General features: G+C 46.2%; 4 protein-coding genes and 1 pseudogene across 5 annotated transcripts; 3 read left to right on the plus strand and 2 right to left on the minus strand.

Annotated features, from left to right (window-relative positions):
- Nucleotides 1-17: 17 nt before the first annotated feature.
- Nucleotides 18-2,445, plus strand: LOC108030638 (probable Ufm1-specific protease 2). The gene is made up of 2 exons (XM_017103648.3): nt 18-134; nt 194-2,445. Exons 1-2 carry the CDS (start codon nt 96-98, stop codon nt 1,979-1,981), a joined length of 1,827 nt encoding a protein of 608 aa, XP_016959137.1. The 5' UTR covers nt 18-95; the 3' UTR covers nt 1,982-2,445.
- On the minus strand, nt 2,339-4,125 carry LOC108030639 (general transcription factor IIH subunit 4). The gene is made up of 2 exons (XM_017103649.3): nt 3,750-4,125; nt 2,339-3,694 (listed from the first exon to the last, which is right to left on the minus strand). The coding sequence occupies exons 1-2, from the start codon at nt 4,046-4,048 to the stop codon at nt 2,494-2,496; spliced, it is 1,500 nt and encodes a 499-aa protein (XP_016959138.1). The 5' UTR covers nt 4,049-4,125; the 3' UTR covers nt 2,339-2,493.
- Nucleotides 4,126-4,520: 395 nt separating this feature from the next.
- LOC108030652 (U3 small nucleolar RNA-associated protein 14 homolog A) lies at nt 4,521-7,050 on the plus strand. The gene is made up of 2 exons (XM_017103670.2): nt 4,521-5,003; nt 5,067-7,050. The coding sequence occupies exons 1-2, from the start codon at nt 4,599-4,601 to the stop codon at nt 6,984-6,986; spliced, it is 2,325 nt and encodes a 774-aa protein (XP_016959159.1). The 5' UTR covers nt 4,521-4,598; the 3' UTR covers nt 6,987-7,050.
- Nucleotides 7,051-7,110: 60 nt separating this feature from the next.
- Nucleotides 7,111-9,954, minus strand: LOC108030653 (protein argonaute-2-like; annotated as a pseudogene).
- A 2,018-nt stretch (nt 9,955-11,972) lies between these two features.
- LOC108030642 (probable aminoacyl tRNA synthase complex-interacting multifunctional protein 2) lies at nt 11,973-13,841 on the plus strand. Of its 2 annotated transcripts, XM_017103656.2 has the most exons (5): nt 11,973-12,217; nt 12,331-12,429; nt 12,612-12,764; nt 13,069-13,297; nt 13,407-13,841. In XM_017103656.2, the coding sequence occupies exons 1-5, from the start codon at nt 12,077-12,079 to the stop codon at nt 13,781-13,783; spliced, it is 999 nt and encodes a 332-aa protein (XP_016959145.1). In that variant the 5' UTR covers nt 11,973-12,076; the 3' UTR covers nt 13,784-13,841. The 2 variants fall into 2 exon arrangements, with proteins under 2 accessions (XP_016959145.1, XP_016959144.1); XM_017103655.3 differs by lacking the exon at nt 12,331-12,429 and having other exon boundaries at nt 11,979-12,217.
- The last annotated feature ends 253 nt before the right edge of the window (nt 13,842-14,094 follow it).

Genomic DNA, 14,094 nt, shown 5'->3' on the forward strand with positions numbered 1-14,094 from the left:
GTCAAGACGCTGTTATCGATAGAAATCTGCCAGCTGTGCAAGAATTGCACTTGTGGCCGAATTACTTCATTTCCCATAACATATTTAGCACAAACATGCTGCCGAAACTGAAAATATCCGCATTCCTGCTGAAAGTAAGGCTTTTATCAGTGCCATTAACAACAATTGGTAATCCTGGAACTTCCGATTGCAGCGCCTGGAGCGAACCAAGCAGCAGTGCAGTGGTTGTTTATACGGAGTTTTCTACGGAGAGGGAACCCTGCTCCTTCTGAGCTTCAACATTGAGTCCAGCTTGGGGCAGCTGAACTACGAGCAGATCCAGCACAGGTTCCCGGCCGAACTGGATCTCTGCGGGTTGGTCAAGTTCGGGGACTGCACCGATGGCGAGGCCCACCTTAATGAGGTCATCAAGTCGGTGGACATCACCGACAATCCCATTCTGCTGCAGTGCGAGCTGGGCACCTTGGTGGGCCTGCGGGCCTCGTTCTTTGTTCACGGTAAGCTGGAGGACGCGCCCTACGAGGTGATGGAGGCGGAGCAGCTGTACAACGACTTCTGCTTCACCCGGCTGCAGTGCGGATTCTTCCTGCAAACGGCTGCCACTCCAGAGTCTGTGGCGCGGGAAATGCATGTTCTGCGCAAGCGGGTAGCCGACGGCAATCTGGTGTTCAATGTACCGCAGACGAAGATCTTCATCAACAGCTGCGGGCCGCTGGACAAACGCTTCACCAGTGATTCTCAGATTCAGGACCTTATAGATGTCATTCCCAGTCCCGGACATGACAAGGAGTCTGCAGGCGGAGACAAAAAGAAGGCGAAGGCCCAAAATACGCCAGTCAAGAGATTGGCGCCCACCGGCTGCGACTATGAGGTGATTCCCATCGATGTGTTGCGATCGCGCAGTCGTGATCCTGTGGCCAGGGACTCGCCGCCTCATCCGGCGCTTAGCATTGCGGTAACCACTGAGGAGCAGACCCGAGTCCAGGTTCCACTGGAGATAGAAGCCATGGCCATCCTTTGCCGGAAAACCAAGCTTCTGCGGCTGTACGACGTCCTCATCGAAAGCATCTGCCGTGCCCTGAGATTATTTGAGCTGAGCCTGATCGAGCACCTCACAGAATCGGAAAGCGGCAAACTGCTGGTGCCCGCCAGCTATCACTTCTATCCCCAGGAGTTCGGGCACTTCGTGAGCTGTGCTTACCTGAGGGACCTGGGCGACGACGATCCGAACATGCAGGAGAGGCGCAAGCGACTCCATCGACAGTTCGCTTTGCCCGTCAGTCGTCCCTATTTCCGCAGGGCCAATCAGGTGCGTTTCCTGGGCGAGACTGAGGATGCCCCGTGGACTCCTCTGCTGAACACACACATTGGAGTCCGGCCCAGTGGAGTTACCGACGGCAAGGAGTACTTAGTGAACGGAAACTACCATTACTACCACTACCTTCAGCAGCAGGTGCAGGACAAGGGATGGGGCTGTGCCTACCGCTCGCTGCAGACGATCTGCTCCTGGTTCGTGCTGCAGGGTTATACGAACGCCCCGATTCCCACGCATTTGGAAGTGCAGGAATACCTGCACAAGATCAACGACAAGCCGGCTGCCTTTGTGGGATCTTCCCAGTGGATTGGTTCCACGGAGATTAGCATGTGCCTGCAGGGATTCCTTAACGTAGACTCGAAGATACTGCACGTGGCCTCTGGAGCCGAGCTGGGCACTGTTGCCTCCGAACTGGCGATGCACTTTCAGACGCAAGGAACACCGGTGATGATTGGCGGCGGAGTGCTGGCCCACACCATCATCGGAGTGGACTACTGCGTGCAGACGGGTCAGGTGAAGTTCCTTATCTTGGATCCACATTACACAGGTGCCGATGAACTGGCCACCATTCAAATTAAGGGCTGGTGCGGTTGGAAGGGCATGGACTTCTGGGCTAAAGGCAGTTACTATAACCTCTGCATGCCCCAGCGTCCGATTTTGTATTAGATCCATTTCCATATGCATTTAGATAGCCTAGGGTGGGTCGATTTTATGTTTTACTATTGGTCCAAACATATTTGCTTTTAATTTGAATTACTTGAATACTTTTGGTGACAATTGCATTAAGAAATAGGTAATAACTAACCAGTTTTTATAAAAATTTCTGTATTCGGTCTTTATTTCGCCAATTGTAAACCAAATATGATATTACTCCATGAAATTGACATTTTTTTTGGCAAAGATTAGATTTGTCTTAACTGTGTCAGTTCTTTGTTTGGCAATCTTCCAAGTCGACCCACTCTAAAGTACCATCTAAGGTCAAGCTTTAACGTGGTTTTATGTGTAATAATTTCTTGTATATGATACCTGTGTACTTTAATTTTATTTTCTTGTACGTTTCATGTCGACGCTATATCTCCCACTCACTTATTAAAGGATATATTAAAATTTTAGCTTAGAAACGAAATGGAGACAGATGTGACCCTTGCGTAAACTCCTTAATGGCAAGTAGTCCCGGGCTAAACACCACTCTTAGAGTACTTCTTCCAGTAACGCTTGACGTCATCGTGACCATTCTTCTGGACCACCATGGTGCGAGTTCGTTCATTTTGCCACACCAGCATGTGGATCGACTGAGCGTAATCCCTCAGCGTTACGAAATCAACTTGGGAGAGGAACTGATTGTACACCACGCCCTCCGTGTAGGTGAAGCGATTTCGCTCCAGTTCCCACAACTTAATTTGGTCAACGACTGTCGGTGGCAGGCAGGATTTCGAGTGAATGGCAGACTCTACCAGACGCATGTTGGGATGCGCGTACTGTTCCAGATACGAGACAATCTGCTCCGCCGTGATTCCGCCCCGCAGCGCCTGGCGCACTGAATCCCTAGTGAGCACTCCCACGACGAGATTGGGAAAGCGGTAGAGCAGTTCTGTGAACAGACCCAACACGGCCACCTGGAGCGGCGAGTCGGTGTAGGCATACACACGGTAGTTCGTCTCCACCACGATATAGCCACAATCCTGGGTGACCTCCTCGTCCATTGCCACAGAGGCGGTCGCCGCTGCCTCTTTGCTGGTCACATTTAGAGCCAAACGAGTGGGATAGAAGCGCCCCTCCTTGCGCTTTCGCTGGAAGACCAATCCGAACTCTCGCAGATGCTGCAGGAAGGTCAGCATTTGGCTATTCATCCCCTCTGAACTGTAGTCCCTACCCAGCGTGGAAAAGCTGAGTTGGAACAGCATGGACAGGCACTCCGGCAGGCTGATCCCCCGCTCCTCGCAGGTGTCTAGGTACTGGAGCATAAAATGCCAGACCTGAGCGCGCGTGTCAAGCAGTAGGAACTGGAAGCCCTGTCGGGTTATTGTGATGCCATCGCGCTCATCTCGTTTCATGAGATTGGCATGAAGCAGAATCCTCACGGCATCCGGACTTATAGCCTCCGCGTCGGTGCCGTTGCGATTTCCAGTGCCAACCATGTAGTGCAGCACGCAGCGCCACCGTGACATGGCGTATGTGTCGAGAAAGGCGATGTCTCTGGGCTTGGAGTCTTTCTCCAGGGTGTTGGTCATGGGCCAAGGCTTTCCGCCGCCCAGCAGCACCTGGCGCACGCTCTTCTTGAAAGTGGGTGACAGCTCCCAGGCGGACAGGCCACCAGGAATGGCAGTAACCCGCCAAACGTTTAACGCAGTCAGGCAGCTGGTGGCCTCCGTTTGCTCCCTGCCGGATTAAAGGATTATAGTGGGCTTACTAAAGCAATTTGAGTGTATCTCACTTGGCACAGCGTTGGGCCCCCCATGAGGTGACCACCGCTTGTGGTACCGGTTGGTCCACGAACAGAATCCTAATGATGAACTGCCTAGCTATTTCGGGCAGCTCCCGGAACACAGCCAAGCAAATGGGCGGATAGTTGTAGAGCTTCTCCAGCGACTCCGGCGTTTGGCGAGTGCGCAGGTACTCCTGAAAGTCCTTGCACTCCAGGTTCGCAGGACCCTGCACCAAGGGCGTCAGGCCACTAGTGCCACTTCCACCGGCTGCCGAGTACCGACCCGACCCGGATTTCATGTCAGCCATGTCGATGCAAATGTCTGTCGAATGGTAAACAAAAGAAATCCGGATCCAAACTCACTACATGGGAATCGATAGCCGGTCTCTTGCCGGTCGACAATCGATATTAGTGGCCAAGGGCGTAGCGAAGGGGGTCTTGAACCCCTTTCACTTCGGAACCCTATTTTTTATTAACCACCAAATACTTTAAAATATTTTATTGAACCAAATTAGGAAATATGTCGTAGTGCAAATTCCCAGATAGATAGTTTGAAAGGTTTATTTTGAAAAATACATATGATTTAAAAAGAACAATATATATATAAGCAAATTATCAGAATTAATTTATTAACCTTTATAATATGCAAAATAATAGGTTTGAAAAAATAAACGTTTTAAACACCCTCGGATAAAAATAATTGTTAGTATAGACCCCCTTTGTTACTCCCATGTCTTCGTTCTGCCAATAGTGATGGACATTCACTGTTATCGATAACACTTCAGCTGTTGCTCTGCACACGTGCGCTGGGAAGCATTCTTTATTGTTATTTGATTTTTACCAATTTTTGGGCCAAGAATGAGTGACGACGAGGAGCACTTCGAACCGAGGGCGCACAAGAAGCTGCTGCAGGCCATCGGCACTCTGGGCAAGGTGCAGCACATCCAGAAGTCCACCCGAGATGAGCACCAGTCGCGTCAGGATGAGTTCCAGCTTGTCAAGAGCGTTACGTCGGGGGAATCGGAGCGTGCTTCCAAGGCGGTGGGTCTGAATGATCTGGTGGATATCCTGCGCACCTCCACCAAACACAGCAAGACGGGAAAAAAGCTCAAGAACGTCCAGGGCAGCAAGAAGGTGCTGAAGAAGCCTCTGGAGAAACCGGCAGCGGATCGCATCAAACGGACCATTGGCTACGAGGGAGTGACTAAGAAGCTGGGCCGGTGGGACGCAGTGGTGGCCCAACAGCGGTCGGCAGAGACGCAGGCGAGTCTTTGCCATATCTACTTAGTATCTCCAGCAGCCTAACATTCCCAAAAATCTCTTTAGGTCTTTCCTCTGCCCTCTGAGACGATTTACGTGAACACCTCGGCCAATGCTCGTCCCCTAAACACGCGGATTAAATCCGATCTTGCCAAGGAACTCGAGGCCAGCAACCTTAAGCTACGTGAACTGCGCAAGGCGCAAATTGGCGACACCACGGATGAGAAGGAGCTGGCCAAACAGGAGCGTCTTCTCCACCAAAAGAAGCTCACCCGGGATGAGCTCTTCGCCCGTCGCAAGGAGTTGGCCTACCTAAAGATGCGAGAGTCCCAGAAATCAGCAAAGGCGCGCATGCAAAACAAAATCAAGTCCAAAAAGTTCCACAAACTGCAGAAGCGCCAAAAGATGTTGGAGCAGATGAAGGAGTTCGAGCTGCTGCAGAAAACCAACCCAGAGGCCGCGCTAGAGAAGCTTAACGCTCTGGAAAAAAGTCGGGTGCAGGAGCGTGCCAGCCTACGACACAAGAACACTGGCACTTGGGCCAAGAATCTGCAGGTTCGTGCCAAATACGACAAGGAAGTGCGAAAGGACCTGGCCGAGCAATTGGCTGTTAGCAGGGAGTTGACACAGAAAAAGCAAGAGTCCGACAGCGAAGAGGAAACCAGCAGAAAGAGAGCGGCTCCCGAGGAGGAGGAGAATGACTACGATCCTTTCAATCCTTGGACAAAACGGAAAATAGCGGAGGAAGCTGAAAACGGCAATGGCGAAAATGAGGATTCCAATTGGCGCCAATATTGGACGAAGCGGAACCGAAACGAAAAGCTTCTAGAGGAGCATCGCAAGGAAATGGAAGAGGAAGTGCAAGAAGAGGAAGAGCAGATGGTGGAGGAGAATGAAACTCCTCAAGAGACATCAGTCAAAGTCAAACCTACCAAAAAGAGCCTTAAAAAATCAAAAATTAAAATACAGAATGGCTGGGAAGTAGAAAAAATCGAGCCACCTGAACCTTTAAAACTGCCAGGAAAATCAAAAACTAAGTCCATTGATGATATTTTTGAGGAGCACGAGGATAATGTGAGAGCCAAGCTTAGTGAAAAGATGGAAAAGTTAAAGGAACGCGTAAATGAACTTAAAGCAGCCCCCGTCAAAGGAAAGAAGGCGAAAAAGAAAGATGCCCTACAGAACCTCAAAAGTCTGGCCTTAAAGAAAGCAAATCAGCAGGTGGAGATTGACGAGCCTCTTAATTATGGGGAGAATGTGGATCAGGAGAAGAAAATCCCAGATCAATCGGATGATATTTCAGAAGCCAAGGTGACCCCAATTGTCGATACCATAGATCCGAACAAGGTGACAACACTTGTGGTTACCCAAAAGAAGACCATCTCGGGTGGCATCCATGATGCTCTGATAGACGATGAGGCGGCAGAGTACGATGAAGAGGACGCGGCAGCCGAACGCCAGTTGACCATTAGTCAGGCTTTCGAAGACGACGATATTATTGCCGATTTCAACCGGGACAAGACCAAGGACTCTGAGCTGAAGAACACGGAGCTTCAGCTGGCTCTGCCTGGCTGGGGTTCCTGGGCGGGTGCCGGCATTTCCCAGGCGGTTATGGAGCGACGAAACAAGCGCCTCCTGCTCAAGCTGGCTGCTCCGGAGAAGCGTCGTGACGAGAACAAGGATGCCCTTTACCTAAACGAGTCGGCCAGCAAGGCAGCGCGCGAGCACATGGTCTCCAGCATCCCGTTCCCCTTTCGATCCCTGGCAGACTACGAGGCCAGTATCCGTGCTCCGATTGGACGGAACTTCGTGCCGGAGACGGCCTTCCGGATGCTGACCCGCCCTTCGGTCATCACCCGCAAGGGCCAGGTCATCGAGCCCATGACGGAGAGCGAGCTGGTCAAGCCGGACAGGCGTCTGCGTCACATTGTGGACAGGAGGATAAAGCGCTTACCGAAGGTTCCCCCCAAGGCGAAGATAGCTTAAAGTTAGGACTAGATTTACAAATAAATTGGATACAAATTAAAACAAATGAAGGGATTTAACAAGATTTTTTGGTGAGTGACATGCTTTACAAAGAAGAATATCAAGATGTGTTAAAACAAAAAGCTTAAAATAGATAATAAGTAGACTCAAGATTCCGATTCATAGTGTAGACGAAGTACATGGGGTTTTTGTTCATAAATTCGGGAACAATCTTCCGCTTCTCGTACTCCGACTTCAGATCCGAGAATCTAGTGGACCTATCACACAAAAAACAATAAACAGCTCGAATCTTGAACTGAAAGCATTGACGTACCCACTGAGGTAGACGCGACCGCATGCCGCCACCAAGTGGGCCAAGTAGGCATGAGCCGGATATGAAACCGAGCGGTTGCAACGGGGAACATGTGGCACAGATTGTAGGTCAGCTACTGCAACAGGCCGATGTCCAAGTTCCCCGTGTTCTCAATCACATTGTAGCGCGTCGGCTTGGCCGTGCCCTGGATGGACTGGTGGCTAACCAGGAAGAATTGCATCTCGTTGGGATGCACGATGGTGCGGTCGATCACTGTTCCGGGTTCCACGTTGTTGTACTTATTGTACTGCGACGGCTCCCCTTTAGGGAAGAAGCGAGTGTGGTGACGCTTCACCACGATCACACAGCAAACCTTCGGCTTGATGCCCACCTGGAAGATAGCAATTAGATAAGTATCCGCCTGATGAGTTAAAACTCACCCTGGAACAGGCTGCATAAATACCCTTCAGCTCCTCGTTCTTGATCTTTGGAAACTGGCCCTCACTGACACTATCGCGGTAATAGAGAATGTGATCCGCATAGGTCTTCCTATACTGGAGATACACCCGCAAGGTCTCCATCGTTATCGACTCCATGTCTTCGATCTCCTCCAGAGCCGGACGCTGCAGCCGATATTGCATGTTGTAGGCGGAACCGTACGGATCGTGTGAGGCTGCCACGCCCTCCACGCTGGGAATCTCGCGTTGATCTGGACTCGTATGGGTCACGTCGGCGCCCAAGAACATGGCGTTCTTTATCCGTCGTTCGTTCTTGAGCTTGTGATTAATGCCATTCAACTTGGAGTTGACCTTGAGTAGGATATTGGCAATGGTCTGAGGATTGAGCTTTCGCTTGACGGTGAACTGCTTGATGCACTGCGTCAAGATGCCTTCTGCTTGTTGACGTCGTAGGAAGCTCCGAAGGTGGGGATGGTCATAAAAGCCAGATCGCATTGCTTGCGCTTCAGATCCTTGAACATTCGTCCAGGGAACGGTCGTCCTTGAAGGTCCTTATCTCCGCCTTGGCCTCTAAACCAAAGTTTAAAAAAGACCCTAATTCGGAAATCACGCAATACACCATTAAAAAAATCGACATATTTTCCATATGTCAGCAAGTAAAGCACATTGTTCGGATCTTATGAAAAGGTGCATAATAAGGACATTTTAACAAAAAAATTGTATTTTATTGCCATTCGTCGGTGATACATAAATCTTTTCGAGAGAAATTTGGAGTAAGATTTTATGTATGTAAATAGGTGCCTAAAATAAATATATTTCATACAGTGTCTTTTTTCCACCTTGATTCACCAATTAATATTTATAATACTTAAAAACATACATATGAATTTCTTTCGTTTATATTTACTAAATTGACGTACTTAAATTTCATTTTTTTATGCCTGAGTTCAAGTTCCAAAAAATTGGTTATTCTTAGAATAAACTTACACTTAATGCCTGACCTCCGTCGATCTGGCAGAGCTCGATGGGCACGTACACTTGCTTGGTCAGGGCTCCAACCTGCAGGCAGTGGAGCTGCGGATACTGCAACTTGCAGTTGCTACTCTGGCTGCAGGCCGGACTTCGAGAAAGCCCATTCACTTTGTATACCCTCGAGTCTGCAGCAAAGGATTTGGGTGGTGTGTAAGTCAGGTCGAGACCCGTTAGGAACGAGTCAATCAGTCGCCTGGAGTTTTCCAGGCTAGTGGTGGTGTTGACCTTCGCCTTCTGGATGAATCGCTCCATATACTCCATCACCGGCAGTTGGAAATGATTGCGATATATCGACATTCAGAAGGGGACGGTCCCCAGTACCACGGCCTGATATAGACCGACCAGGGCCTCGTAACCGCCTTCCAATTCCTGGCGGTTCCCAGGCTCGGAGTCCCCAGTCTCCTTGATTTCCACCGTGTAGGTCAAGACACGACCTTGACCATCTTTCACCTAAAATAAACGAGCACTTTTGTAGTTTTAATAGCTTATAATTTTCTAGACCCAATACTTTTGTTTGTGGGCGTTAGAGTGGGCGTGCCATTTTTTAGGCCAATCGATAGGTATTGATGAACAAATACGCTTCAGCTGATAATTTTTTCGGTGGGTTTGTGGGTGCTAGAAAGGATGTGGCAGCCTCCTGAAAGAAACTTGAGCTGCGCAGGAAGCCCAGGAATCTGAATGCCAAGTCCCACTCCTTCAACTCTTATAGTTTCCGAGATCTCAGCGTACGGACATGGCTATTTGTTTTATGATTTTGTTTTATTTTGCATTTAAATTATCTTGCTACAGTGACGTATGTATGTATGAATTTAATAAAAGCCTCTGTCAGTTTTAAAGTATGTATTAACCATAAATAATTAATTATCTATATTTTATGGGGTGGGGTTATTCTACACTTTTTTTAGTAACATAACTAATTGTTATAGTAAAATCAACTATTTTATGGGTTAATTAACAATTCAAAGGTTGAGGACCTGAGGCTGAGGATGACTTTAGAATCTTTTTAGTCCGTTTTCAACTTGTCCACCGAGTAGCAGGATGCTGTGCCATCAAAGGCGGCAATAGCTCCTCCCAGTTGATCCACTCGGAACTGCTCGAATGCATGTCTCAAGAACTTCTTTGGGCGCCCTGGCAGGATCTTGACGTCATAGTGGCAAGCTGTCTTCGGCATTTTGGTAATGTCAACTTTTAGATAATTTATGCCTACTTGGCAGCTCTCGCCAATGGTTCCTCTCTTGGTACTGATTCCATGTCCTCCATAGGACCCTCCAGAGGGAGTGGAGCTGCTGGATACACTGGCAGCGACTGGTGTTAAGCCAAAAGTTAAACAAACAAACAACTATCTGATCATTTTTAAAAATGGTGAGGTGTACTATAAAAACTATTTTCCTCCACATTAAAAAATTAAAGCCCTAGAATAATGGGAGCTTTTAAATATGTTTATATACCCTGATTTCAGTCGGAAGTTTGCAGTGAAGATGACGTTTTCGACCCCATAAGTATATTCATATATTCTTGATCAGCATCCCTAGACGAGTCGATCTAGCTAAAACTCATTGGTTTTTACTTAGCTCTAAATTTCAAATTTTATTTTATCAAAATCGGACAACTGTATCATCGGATAATTTAATATAAATTAATATGAAACAAATTAAAGCTTCGGCGGTTTTTGACATACCATCTTATACCATTGCAAATAATATTTTGGTATTTATAGGAATTTCGAAATAAATTTGACGACTTCATCATAAAGATGCCAAAGAAACGGTCAGAAAAAACAATAAATTAATAAAAAAATGAAAATATTTTAATATAAATGAAGCTAGAAACAATCCTTAACATAGTGCTACTAAGATTGATTATTTCTGATAACTGCACTCCTTTCTTGTTATTCATTGTCTTCTCTTGTTCTCCAATTATTAATGTTCTTTGCAAGTGTACATATCAGATCTTATTCCAATGTTCTAAAATTGATAAAATTGTACTCAAATTAAAGGCAAAATGTATAATATCTAAAATATCTTTTACATTCAAACACCATGCCTGCGATCAAGATCCAAAATAGATAGCTTGTACACATTTTGGTTGAAATTTTGCTAATCACCAGCACAGATTGGGGATCGACAAATGTTGAGCCTTCGTGGTTTTACGTTCACAGAGAACAACAATTAGCTGATAGCAGCTGCTGCATGTCTTAGTAAAATTATGTTAGAAATTAAAATACATTTCTTCATCTGTCCGTAAGCTGAGCCCCAAACTCAGTCTCACAAAATGTCGCTTAGTTGGTTGAATATTTTGTATACTTATAGATCACTTGCCTGGTGATCCGCGGCGTGGGATCCGCGGGTTTTCCCTCCTTTGGCTTAAATTCTGCGGGGGTAATTGAGAAATTCAATAACAAAGATAATATACATACGGGATGACTTTAAAATGTGCGTTGTTCCGTACACAGCATTTATTTTACCAAATTTTATTTTACAAATGTTCAATACAAACAATTGAAGAGCGAAATAGTTCACAAGTGACGTTGTCGGCGGTCCGAAAAGAACAGACTTATCAGTGGAATAAATGTAAAATTCAAAAGTCCGGCACGAAAAATGTTTTAGAGAAGAGAGCGCCTCGGAGCATGTATTTGTCTTACTCATGGGGAAACAAACGTTTGGGGCGCTAAAAAACCAAACCCAGGAGAATTGTTGCGCAATCCAATAACGTTTTATTTTCAAAAGGGTTTTTTTCGAAAGCGCTTAAAACATGAGACGTAAGTACTGATATTAAGGACCCAAAATATATAGTGTTTTCAGTCTGAGCTCTATATGGAATTTCAAAGCTCAAGTGTTTTTCAAATTGCATGTTTTCCATAAGGAGTATAATCTTTTAAGATAGAATATACATTTAGCAGAATATATAGAACAGCAGGCGCTGCATATAATAAAAATAGTAGCACATCTAGGTAATAACATTTATGTTGTTTGGATTCTTGTTAAGATTTTGGTTTACAAAGGTTTAAATATGATTTTAAAAATGTTATATTTAAACGTAATATGCAATAAGATTTATTGTTTAAATTGTTTTTTTTTTCTAACTGAAGGCTACTTCAAAAGTACGTTACATTTCTTTAGAAGTGGGAACAGTTCGGAGGAGACTGAGCCCTAGAGATGAGTTAAACGATGTATTCGTGATGAGAACAGCTGGTACTCTTCCTCATAGGTGCATATCTAGCTACAAAAACGGCCATCTCTAGCAAGCACATTTTGCAATTATTAGTTTCCATTAAATTGTTGTGGTTTTTAAACGCCTTCGCCGGGGAAATGTACGAGCTAAAGACCCTGCTACCGCAATTCGACATCAAGCTGCCCACCTGCATGTATCCGCTGAAGAATGTGAGCCTGGCGGCGGACTCCCTGGCCAGTGGCTCCTCCACATCCACACCCGCGTCCACATCATCATGCGTAAGTTGATTGCCAGGCCAGTCAGAAGTTGGTCGGGATCCGAGGACAGTTAAAGAAAACGTATGTCAACAACGCCACATCCATTCCATTCCCGCATGTGTGATCCCTGCCAGAAATCGGAGGCCAGCGGGATCAGCAAAGCAGGCCGAAGCGCAGCCACATGTGCACTTGATTTGGACTCTTTAGGCCGACAAATACAGCGACTGCTAAAGGTTAAGACCACCAAACTAAAATACGAAATTCTATTTATAAACCACCGACTAACCAAAAAAACACAGACATGTATAATGCATCCACGCTCCGTTTTCCGTTGCCTGCTCTCCGTTCTTGTGGCCTTGGCCAATGGATTGTGGTGGTTGTCCTCTAAACATATCTCCTCTAAACTATCTTGCAGGACGACACGGCCTCGGTGGCTGCCCGCCAAGAAAAGGTCCTCAAGCAGCTGGAGGACCTCAAGGCCCAACTGGGACAGATCCGGGCCGGACTCGGAGTCTGTGGCAAGACCTTCCAGCACACGACTGCCTTCCAGAATGGCGGATTAAAGGAAGTATGATGGTCGTTTTAAATTTGTCATTTTACTGTGATGAGTTTAACATCATCGAAACATAATTTAAGTATGATTCCTTTTCTAATTATTTATCCAAAAAGCAAGCAAAAGTATTGAAAAAATAATACAATTCGATAACAATAAACTATACTTTCAAAATATTATTAGCGAATAAGATACAAATTATAATTACGAGTAAAATACTAAAACTTTACCTTGAGCCATAAAAAAATATATTTATTGACAAGTTCATAGCCACCAAACAATTTTTAAATCATCTTACATGACTAATCAATCCTATTAGGTTCCCCTGCAAGATGTTGTCATCAATGGACATCCCAACTTCATCCCCTATGCATTGTTGGCCCTGAAGAACGCTTGGCGGGATCTGTACACGATTGATGTGAAGACCTTCACGCACTCCACAATGGCCGACATTGGACCAGCCGCTCGGGAATTCGAAGCCAATTTGGCCAAAGTTCCAGTGAACCCGGCTCTGCCCAAGATCAATGTGACGCTCATCTGGAAGAACTGTAAGTATTTCAATAGAGCTTATTAACATTAAATTATTAAAAAACAGAGAAACAATTCGATTTTTTTAAATTCCCATCAAAACAATAATGATTATGCAACACTCCACAGGCGAACACACCGAAATGATCAGCTCGCCCACGATGTACGTACCCATCTACGGGGAGGTGAACATCATCAGGTACCTGGGTCGAGTGGGTCCCGCCGAATATCGCTACGAGGGCTCCCCCCTGTGCAATGAGATCGACCTGGTCCTGGACATTTGCTACCAGCTGCTGCGCTGCAACACCCACAAAACGCAGGTGGCAATGGTGCGCCTGCTGGACAGGCGACTGCAGCAGCAGCAGTATTTCGGCGGCTCCCAGATGTCGGTGGCCGATATCGGTGTCTACAGCTCACTGATTCGAATGCCCGCCATAACCGATAAGGACCTGACGCCGGCGCTCCTGGCATGGCGAAAACGGGCCAAGCTCGTGGCTCAAATTTAGCAACCTCAATCGACAAGGGCGAACACATAATTATACAAATAAATGTAATCGAAAAGAAGCCTTTCCTTTTTTTGAGCTATTTTCCATCCACCAATTCACCATTTAACCCCATACATTTAAAGACCTCTTTTTTTCTGTAATTTTATTTGGCTTATTTATCTTTGTTTCAATTTTGTTACTGTTTATACAATGCGGTTCTTCGATTCTTTATTGCAATTGTTGGTTTTTAACTTACTCTGTCAATTTTGCACTTAAAAATGGCTTAACCGCTAGTTTCCGTATTTGCTTTTACTCTTGAAATTCATTGATTG

Source organism: Drosophila biarmipes, chromosome 3L (genome assembly GCF_025231255.1).
Source record: "Drosophila biarmipes strain raj3 chromosome 3L, RU_DBia_V1.1, whole genome shotgun sequence".
In the NCBI taxonomy this organism is placed as follows: Eukaryota; Metazoa; Arthropoda; class Insecta; order Diptera; family Drosophilidae; genus Drosophila; species Drosophila biarmipes.

What these genes read in the sequence shown, in the direction of transcription:
- LOC108030638 (XM_017103648.3), top strand. Translation starts at nt 96, where the DNA reads ATGCTGCCGAAACTGAAAATATCCGCATTCCTGCTGAAA. An exon ending in TATCCGCATTCCTGCTGAAA is followed by an intron (nt 135 to 193) that starts GTAAGGCTTTTA and finishes TTCCGATTGCAG; the next exon opens with CGCCTGGAGCGAACCAAGCA.
- LOC108030639 (XM_017103649.3), bottom strand. Translation starts at nt 4,048, where the DNA reads ATGGCTGACATGAAATCCGGGTCGGGTCGGTACTCGGCAGCCGGTGGA. An exon ending in GGGGCCCAACGCTGTGCCAA is followed by an intron (nt 3,695 to 3,749) that starts GTGAGATACACT and finishes TTAATCCGGCAG; the next exon opens with GGAGCAAACGGAGGCCACCA.
- LOC108030652 (XM_017103670.2), top strand. Translation starts at nt 4,599, where the DNA reads ATGAGTGACGACGAGGAGCACTTCGAACCGAGGGCGCACAAGAAGCTG. An exon ending in AGCGGTCGGCAGAGACGCAG is followed by an intron (nt 5,004 to 5,066) that starts GCGAGTCTTTGC and finishes AAATCTCTTTAG; the next exon opens with GTCTTTCCTCTGCCCTCTGA.
- LOC108030642 (XM_017103656.2), top strand. Translation starts at nt 12,077, where the DNA reads ATGTACGAGCTAAAGACCCTGCTACCGCAATTCGACATCAAGCTGCCC. An exon ending in CCGCGTCCACATCATCATGC is followed by an intron (nt 12,218 to 12,330) that starts GTAAGTTGATTG and finishes GATCCCTGCCAG; the next exon opens with AAATCGGAGGCCAGCGGGAT. An exon ending in AAATACAGCGACTGCTAAAG is followed by an intron (nt 12,430 to 12,611) that starts GTTAAGACCACC and finishes ACTATCTTGCAG; the next exon opens with GACGACACGGCCTCGGTGGC.